Here is a 9,669-nt window from a genome sequence, read left to right on the forward strand (position 1 = left end):
TTGGTTAAGGCCCAGGTTTGGGGCCCCGTTTCTCTTCTTTGGGTCGATCGTTCGTTTTGTTCCATGGATCCATGACTGCTTTTTCCGTGCACATAGATTACGGGCCTCCCGGATTAGCGCGAACATGATCATGATCATCCTCGATCTTTGAAACGAATCGAGTGTGGTTACCCGTAAAAGGATTCAGCGAAATATTTTGCCAGACGAACGCTTGATTGAACGATGCAGTTCCCCAATTACTATTTGATATCTGAGATTCCGATCAATCGTTGATCAAGATCGGTTTTCAATCGCTGCCTTTTCGAAATGATAGTGGACGTTTTAAGTCTTCAACTCTTCCGCCATTAATTGCGTTCTGGATGATTTTCCTACAAGTTTAAAGAGCAGTCCAAACTAAAAACGAAGAGGATTCAAGAGAGATTGTAGGCTAAAAGTCTTGAGATATACCAAGAACGGAAAAATCGTTTAGTACTTTGTGTCACCATCAACATTCATCAAGCATAAGATTTTTTAGTTTGAAATAACTCATCCACTTCATGTGGAAAAAGAAGCTGACAAACAAATTCAGAAAGGGCACGATGACAGCCTGGATATAAACCTTTTTTCCTGTAGTGTATGGGTCATATTGTTTGAAAACCACTTAAAGAGACAATGAACAATATGATCCCCACGCTACAGAAAAATCATTACATTGAACCTCAAAATCCCGTTAGAAAACAATATCAATACGCAGCCATTCAGTCATAGATGAATGACATGGTGCTGTTACTATTATGCTTCGATTGATCTCATCTGAAATAATCCTAAAAGAAAAGGTCTGAAATATTTGCTTTGAAATTTTGAATTTCAACATCCAACAGGGGAGCCTTTTGAATCGAGAAAAGATGCACTTGAATTTGGCACACTTATCATTTCAGTCGTTAAAGAGCCATAAATTTGGGGTCGGCTGATAAAATACTCGCCAACACACTTCAACTCATGGTAAGCAATGGGTTTCTCTACTGTAATGCAAAATGTATGTTTAGAATAAACACATCGGCTTCTTTGTCGCCGAGAAGAAAAAAATCCGAGTTCATCGCTACCCACAACTCGTATTGTTGACCCCTTTTCTCTGTACATATGATGCAAGCTTTGGTCCGTTGATGCCGAATTTGAAATGATTGCATGAGACTGTCTTGTGGTTCCTGGCTAGATGATTTGTTGTTGTTGTTTTAGCAACATAAAAAATCAGCTATTTTTTCCTGACGTGCACGGTCGGCTAACATTGACCAATAATCATTACTCCGGTACTTGGGAGCGGAAAAATGAGAGTTTTGAGATGAAAAAAAATATTTCAAAAATATTTAACCTCTTTTAGCGGGAAAAATAATCTTGATTTTTTTCAGTGAAAATGCAAAAAGACACTGGTTTCTCTATCCCGTATGGATCAATGCTGAAGGAGGCTCAATTTGTGCCCTTAAGGTTGTTTTTAAAAAAGAACTTTTTTTGAAGAAACTTTTGGAAAGTTTACAACACAATATCATCTGGGGCTCATATTTTGATGGCCGATTTTTCACCCTTTATTATTTCCACATGATACCTTGTTGATGCTCGGTGCGTGAGTTTCTTTGACAAATTTTGATCAGTTCTATAATAACTGTTGTAGATTTGGTAAGTGTCGCACGGTAGAGAACGAAGATGTCTTAGTGAAAGAAAAAAATCAAACTTTTCCTTTGGAAATAAACATTCAGTACTTATCAATCAAAGCACAACGTCATTCTGCTCTCTAATCATTCACTTTTGTTCATGTAACCAGCAAAATAGTCTTACATGAAGGATGTAGGTTAACTTGTGATTTACGGGTGAGATTCAAAGGCACATTTTCTCCTAAGTAGTAGATCTAACGAAGGATGTGCTACCACAGAAGCAGTATTCAAATTGCTCAATCATGGTTGAAGCCAGGAGATGCATTTTATCCAAATTCAATCCGGTGGGAGGGTTTCCAATGTGGAAGAGCTGGATTTGACTTGAGCTAGATCTTGTCCGAAGTCAATTGCACTCAGATGCAACTTCTTGAACCAATCCTCAAACCGTCACTTGCAAATGGGTAACATCGAAAAGCGCTCAAAGACCTTTTCCAGGCCCGCTATGAGGCAATTCATTCTCATCGTGCACCATAGTACGGTAGAAGAAATCGAGCTGAATTTTGTGCATATAATATTCACATATAAAGACCAGTAAAACACAGTTCAGTCGAATCATAAAGTTATTCGTCAAACAAGGTCAGACCCTGACATTGCTTGCTTCTCACTTAGTCGGGACACGTCGCATTTCATTTGTTATCCCACTTCGTTGGCGTTGGCAGAGGCCAAATTCATTTGTCACAATCAAGTGTGATGCATTCATTGGATCTGCATAATTTGATCCCAAGATGCACGCACATTGCTCCACAAGCATCGAAATGAGTCGGGAGATCAATGATAAATTTATTCAATATTCGAGTCCGTTTTGAATGCTGAATCTACTTCACTGGCGGGTTGGCACCAAATGTGTATGGTGTCCTTCTTATTCGATTGAGAGACTTTTCCTTCTTGATCGTAGCTTCCGCTCCTTGTGTTTGTTCCTATTTGAACATTCGGATATTATCAAGAGAATTGCACCGTCAATTGCACCGTCAACATGGCATTGATTAGTGAGAGACAGGCTTGTTCCTGCCATCCTGGAAGACTTCAACATTGAACCCAATCCGAAGTGATTGGCTGGTGTTTCGCTACAACCGTCAAGGTATTTTGATGCATGAAGGGACAGGAACATTGGGAAATGGGCGAAAACTCTGCTTGTGAAATCAATGCAATCATCTGAAAATCAATGAATGTCATTCTCACGCACAATGGAAAGTGAGCCCCTTCGCCCAATGTTAATTTTCTTTCCCAAGGGAGGCTGGGTGATCTTCAATGGATGATAGATGGAAAATGGCGACTCATCAGCTAAGGAACTTTGGCTCGCTCATCTGTGACTTTTGAAATCGGCCACAATTTGGTCCCTCGGCTATGTGGAATTTCTCCAACATCTATTGTGTACGAAAACACCCTCCAGTTGGAGGATGAAATTTGTGTCTTGAGGGCTAGTTTTTCCCGGTTCTCCCGCGTGTTTTTTTTGTGGGGATGAGTTAGGAAATAGGGCTAAGGGAACATGGAAGAAACTCGTGGACAACAGAATTCTTCGACCCAAGAAAGGTGATGACGTAGTTCGAGTGAGATCCCTCCTCTTTCAGGACCAAAGACCACGTTGATGGAGCGTGAAATATTAAAGCCGGCCGTCCGTCCGTCCGTCCGTCCGTCCGTCCGTCCATCCATGCACTCGCCTACCTCGGAGGAGCAAATGGAAGTGATCCTTTGGCCTGAGCAATGGTTCCATCCCGTGATAAATTGTCCCCCCAAATCCAGCTCCTTGAACTCATCCTTGGTTGCCATTTCAGGAAAAGAAAGAAAACCAAAAAAAAAAGAAACCAAATGTTCAAAAGGAGGAATGGTCGTCCTTGGAGGTGGTTAATTTACATTTTTCCATTCATCAGCTGGCATGAGCCAAAGGATTCGATGTCATCTTTATATTCCGTATAATTCCGGCCTTGGCCCTCTCAAGGGATCGGTCCTTTCCGTGTGAAGAGCTTTCATCTTTGCTCGTCAGAAGAAAAGAATCTTGAGGGAGAGTATGAAGTCAGTGTAAGATGGATTCAATTTGAAGTGAATGATCCAACTTTCAAGTGGAACAAATGATCTTGCGTAGTACAAAGAGCTTATGAAGCTCTGGTCATTAATTTTTCCACTATATTCCTTGAGCTCTTGGGCCTGATCGAATGCCAGTGGGGCAATTACACGCTGCCCAATTGTTCCATTCGCTCATGAGATGAGTGGCAAAAATCCGGTTCGTTTCTTTTTCTTCGTTTATCCCGAAATGGGTTTTCTCTCTCCCTACGCAAAGAAATCAAAGGTGAGGGAGGGACTGAGGTGGAAGATAACATTCGATCTGTCTGTTTTGTCTTGAGATCCTCTTCCATCGAGCAGATTGGAAAAAGGCCAATCTAATTATCTCTCAAAGTGTTTATCTCTTTCCTTCTCTCTGTGTCTCTGTTTCCTACTCTCTTTCGTGCTTTCCCCGCATTGGAAAGAGGCACTGCACTGTTCTGGCTTGGAGCTGAGTTGTACTTGACGTAAACGATGAGTAAAGCACCATTGCAGTACAAGATGGGTTCATGATGCCTTCAAGGTGAATATAAGCGATCTCCTTAGTAATCAATGGGAGTGTTTCTTTTGTACGAACCTAGGGTATATCTGCCCTGGATGACGCACAAGTCACCCTTTTGGAATTTCAAGTGCCTGAAGCCAAACAAACACAGATTTAGTTTGTGCGTCTTGTTCCAACCTTGATCTACGTACATGTGCTCGTGCGGAGGGATAAGAATCCTTTCTTCATCAACGGATTGAAGGCTGTTCAAAACAGTCAGAACCGGGGGCAAGAAGGTCGGTAGGACACCTGTTTGGTGTAGAATTATGCACCAAATCTGGTCCCCCGATATGGCCTCTGTTTTGAAACATTCGAAAAGGGATCATAGTGTGAGGAAATCAAATGTCCAATACGACCCCAACAATCTTGAAGGTGGCACCAATGAACCTTTTTCACGGTGAATTGCATTTCTCTTGGAAAGCAAACGGTAACACAATAATCTAAACACTTCATAAATGCAGTTCAGCCATGTCTAAACCAATTCCGATAGTTTCCAAAAAAATTCATCTGACACCAAAGCTTATACGCCAGTGGATTGTTTCATTGCCCCATGCGAAGATGGTAGCATTGCAAGATTCCAACATTAAAGGCCGTTTTCCTTACCGTTTCCACCAAGGGAGGCTGATGAACAGTGGCTGAAGCTATGCTTCATTGGGCGGAGTTCAATACCTCAAGTTCACAATCTTCCTCACATGGAGCCAGTTTTTTCTCGAACGGTTTTAGTTCCACTCACCGTCAGAGGATCTCTCTTCTGCAACTGAACCCAAAACTGAGGATCTCTACTCTGTCCAACGACCTTCAACGTGCTTCAGCCACGCAGCCTTGGATAAAGTAAGGGCCTCTAAGTGCGTTCCTTCATAGACCTTCGCAGGCTGAGCCCACTGAAGGCAGTCTCTGTGCGCTCCCTCTTCAGCCTTTTCCGCTCCCCTTCCACCACCAAAACTGAAGCTGGCCTGCGCACCCACTGACTGCATCGACAACAAGAAACAAGAAAGAGTTCCAAACTATCCAGACTTGAGTTGCAAAGGAGTCCTCAGGAGTGCCGAGGGGTGCCAGAATAAAGAGGAATTAAACATTCTAAGCAAGTATGTGAAACAGGTCTGAGTCGCTTCCACCTATCAAGCAAATGTTATCGTTCTGGAGTCGTTTAACCAAATATGCTATATCTTTGCTTTTGACGAGGTAAGTCCAGAGCCTGTGGTCACCCTGTATGCGCTAATGCAAGAAGTTTCAATGGCCCAGAGCTCCGCCTGCCTTCTTTTGAAACAGTCGGTTCCTGGAACAGCTTGGGTCCCCTGCGGACAAACTCGACCTTTTCCTTTTGCCCCATGACCAAGTTGGTGGGGCGAAGTTATTTGAGCCGCGTGTGCCACTTACTTGGGTGCAATGAAATGAGTTCGTTAAAGGGGACTCTTCCGCATGACCAACTCTATTTTGCAATTATTGGTCCGTATTGAAACGGAATGAATTAAGGGGCACATGATTAAAATTCAAGCATGGAACGCGAATAGATTCCCGTCATTTTCATAAACTAGCTTTGTCAGCATATTTTCCACCTTTCAGCTATTTCCTCCAACAAGCCGTGGTCATGTTGTTCAACGCTCTCTTTGGAACGGGAATTCGTGTGTCCCTCAGTTGAACTGAGCAAATAGACTTTGTTCCAAATTTGTTGACGGTGGTTGGTTTGTCGATATTCTTGATCAAACCCAAAGAAGTCGATGGGGCGGCCAAGCGAGTAATGGTACACGTACACACTCACACGTGTGGGGAACGACCATGCCATTATCGGCGAGTGTGTCCACTTTGGAGGATTTGTGTTCCCGTCACATCCTGAGCATGCTGCTCTTCTTAAGTCGGGAGGATGAAACAAAGGAATGGGAGCCACCAGAAAACGGGACGGAAGCGAACATCGGGGGTGAGGACGCGGAGGACGTCGAGGACGTGGAGGATATAACGGACGCAGAGGACGTGGAGAAGAAGCGGAAGGGGCCCCCCTTGGACCAACGAGATTTGAGTGCCAAAGCCTTGGTAAGAAAGCCCATCATGCGACGGGGAGTGAGATGAATGATGTGGCATACGAGCATACGTTGTACAGCATCTAAGGTGCACTCAAATTTGTTTGGGTATTGGACGGCAGGCAATCTCCGTTCGATTTCATTTTTTATTCATGGTACACCGAAGTAGATTGAGTGAAAGAAATCAGTCGAGCCCCTCGGAGTTTTGGCCTATTTTGGGGGAACCTATTTACAATAAGCCTTTTTGCCAGGGAGTTTGCGGGCAATATGAAAATAGAGTGGATATTTATTCAAGAGCCTCGAATAGGTCTACGTTTCTTTTGGATCCCGCATTTCTGGAGAAACTCGAAACGGCGTTGGTTTAATGGTAATGTTTTCCTTCGATCAATATTTCCCCACGAAATAAGCCTGCCATTTTATGGGATTTGGACGGATAAAACTCTCGGATCGTTGTTAATTCTCTAACCGCTTTCCTGCTGTCCACGAACCTTTCGACATTTGGACCATTGACTTACATGTATACTTCAAACGAAAATGGTATTGGGTTGATTGCCCTCGTGATTCAGTTTTGATTGTGCTTTTTATGCGTGTCTAACAGATTTAGTTAGCCCAAACTCATATTTTCATCCATCCCAGGATATGGCCAAAAGATAAGGCGTTGCTTCACTACCAATCCAAATGTACGTAAGGAGTACTTTTGAACTAGATCTCAAAAAGTTGACTTTGAAGGGAAATGTCTCTTTCTATGGGGATTTTTTTTTTCATTCATTTTCCTCCATCGTTTCTCCGTTGTATCATGTGAAAGTAATGTGTTGCCCAAACAAGATCGAAAGAGCGACAAACCATACTCTTTGTCTCGATCGAGACAATCTCAAGTTGATTCTTTTGTGCTCGAAAACAAAGCCTTCACGAAACTGTTCCTACACTTAGCTTTTGAGCCGTCTACGTAAATTTGTGTCGCTCTGTCCACTGAAGGATGGTGGTCTTCAAACCATGCCACTTTTGAGATCCTGCTTTTCATTGTAATATGATCATTCCGAAGTGGAGCGTTTGACAAAGACTTGTCACTTGTTTCATGGATGTGCTCTGACATTGTCATTTCAGAAATTCAACCAGTCCTTGAAGGAACTTGAAGACTTTTGAGAGCTCCTGAAAGTAGATGAGAACCTTTTCCTCAAATTGTCCATGCTAGTTAACTTATGACAAGACCTTGAAAAGGCAACAAACACTCGGGTAATTACGTGCTTGACGTATTTTCGGACTTTGTTTATCAAGCCTTGAAATTGTGCCCGAGGTGCTACCACAAAGGGCAGCAAGTGACAGCAACATCTTGAGCTTTTCACTCGCGTTCAAATGAAATTCTTTCCAATTGACGGATCTCATATTTTCGCTTCATAAAAATAAGAAATCTCGGGATCCCCAAATTTTAGCTAAAAAAAGGAAGAGACGAAGATGAATCTCAATTAGTGTAATGAAAAAGGAAAGCCGGACTTTGAAAAAGACGTCACCTGAAACCAAATGTTTTGGTTGCTTGGATGATTACGAAGAGAAAGCCAAATAACTCCCATAAATCACATAAACACGATTTATCATGCCCAGATATTAGTGTACATTTGGGCAACTCATTTTCAAGCAATAACAATTCCTGTGATTAAAATTCTTTTTATATCGTTATTACTCAGCGTAATCCAGTTAAAAGTCTACGTACAGAGTGCAGGTCTTCATCAAAGGACCGAATTCTGACCACATCATTTTTCTTCTTGAAAATAAGCCGAACGACTTATCTATCCTCTGACTTAGAAAAATGTAATCTAAAAAGTTCAGGCGTCGTTGACAAGTATTTATTATAGCCAAAATTCACGCACACCAAGTTAACCTTCAAAACCTCTCTTTTGCTAAACATGTCTTTTTCTTCCCCAAGGGTTCTTTCGCCTTGTCTCCAAAACCCATCGCAGATTTCTCATGCAACGTTCTAGTTCGAAAGCAAAGAATTATGGTCAGCTTAGAAACATCAGTGATTCAGTTCGAGTGGTACAAGTGCAATGCTCTCAAAGTGACAGTCCTAATCGTTAAGTTGCATGAAAAGTTCGAGTTGAAGTGGGGAGAAAACCTTTAGGTCTTTTAGAGTTCCGATGATAGAATCGTTGCTTTCGTTTAGGAGACAGGCTTTTTGGCTCTCTTAGGCTAGCTTGATCAAAACTGAGAAGAGATCAATCGTATTGCAAAGGCCCGAAATTACCTTTCATGCTTTCTTTTTGTAAGTTTCTTGTTCTGAGTTTGAAATAGTTCAAAGTCTTATTGTATCAATTCGGGGCTGTATGATATCATATCATTAAAAAGCATCCAAATCCCTGTTCAGCCAAATGATGCCGAGATGCACAGATACTTTGTGCACCTAAAGCGCCAAGTGCATTCTGGATGGAAATTCAAGATAATTTAAAACGTTCATCAACGCTTGGGGACATTCTTTTCTCCTAATGGCTTCCTATACCATTCACTTTACTATCATTGCTTTGACACTTCTTCATTGCACGCTCATTCATTGCCAGATTACCAACCTTGATTCATTTCAGTTGACACTTCATAACTATGAAAACACTTCCAATTGAATCAGCCCAAAGCCTTCCATTCATTCTATGTAGAAATTCAGCATCCGAAGACATTATTTTACGCACAAAGGCAAGTTTACTCGGTTTGCAGCTTTTGTGGCCTCCTACAGTAGATATTCAAAAGAAATAGCGGATCAAGCAAGAACCAACACGCTTTAATAGTATCCCTTGGACATATGAGTAGGGCTCGCTTGGGTTGCCCTCTTAGAGCTCTAAGGGCTAGCTGGTCGGGTGTGGAAACTCACTAAGTATCCTTCAGTTCCATTGGCTGTCCGACGATTACTTGAGGAATTCCGTACATTGAAGTGCAAACCAACGGGCAAAGTTTCCCCCAAGCACAGTTAGGCTCGAGCAGGGACTGCCCTTCACTGCCTTCTCGTTATGACCCTGAAGGACACGCAGGCCTGGCCCAAGAAGCCGAAGAAAATGGCATTGCCTAATCTGGCGTTACATTGGTTAAGCTCCCAGATACATGGATGCAGTGAACATTTAGTAGTATTCTCCGATTCCAGCCAGTTCTCCATGAAATATTTCTTTTGTCAAATATCAAAACGCGGCCATCTCAATCTTGTCTGGTTTGGAGCCAGAAACACGGACGGTTCCAAGCGTCGTCTTTCTTTTGCCAGAGCTCGTAATGGATTTATGCCCCTGTAAAAGAGAGATATACACCAATCTAGAGGGTGCTGCACTCAGCAGTGCGCACAGTCACATAAAGGAAACTAAAGCACTCATTTCTCATCAATGTTTGTCTACTTTCTTCTTATGCTCATCTTGGCTACCTA

General features: G+C 42.4%; 1 protein-coding gene across 1 annotated transcript in view; it reads left to right on the forward strand.

Moving 5' to 3' along the window:
- Window positions 1-5,702: 5,702 nt before the first annotated feature.
- LOC131886799 (uncharacterized) overlaps window positions 5,703-9,669 on the forward strand; it is a 5,018-nt gene continuing 1,051 nt past the window's right edge. Inside the window, exon 1 of the mRNA XM_059235204.1 lies at window positions 5,703-6,291. Within this exon, the coding sequence (XP_059091187.1) occupies window positions 6,040-6,291 (252 nt within the window). The 5' untranslated portion in view covers window positions 5,703-6,039. The remainder of the gene's footprint in view (window positions 6,292-9,669) is intronic.

The sequence above is a fragment of the Tigriopus californicus genome, chromosome 9 (assembly GCF_007210705.1).
Source record: "Tigriopus californicus strain San Diego chromosome 9, Tcal_SD_v2.1, whole genome shotgun sequence".
Taxonomy (NCBI): Eukaryota; Metazoa; Arthropoda; class Copepoda; order Harpacticoida; family Harpacticidae; genus Tigriopus; species Tigriopus californicus.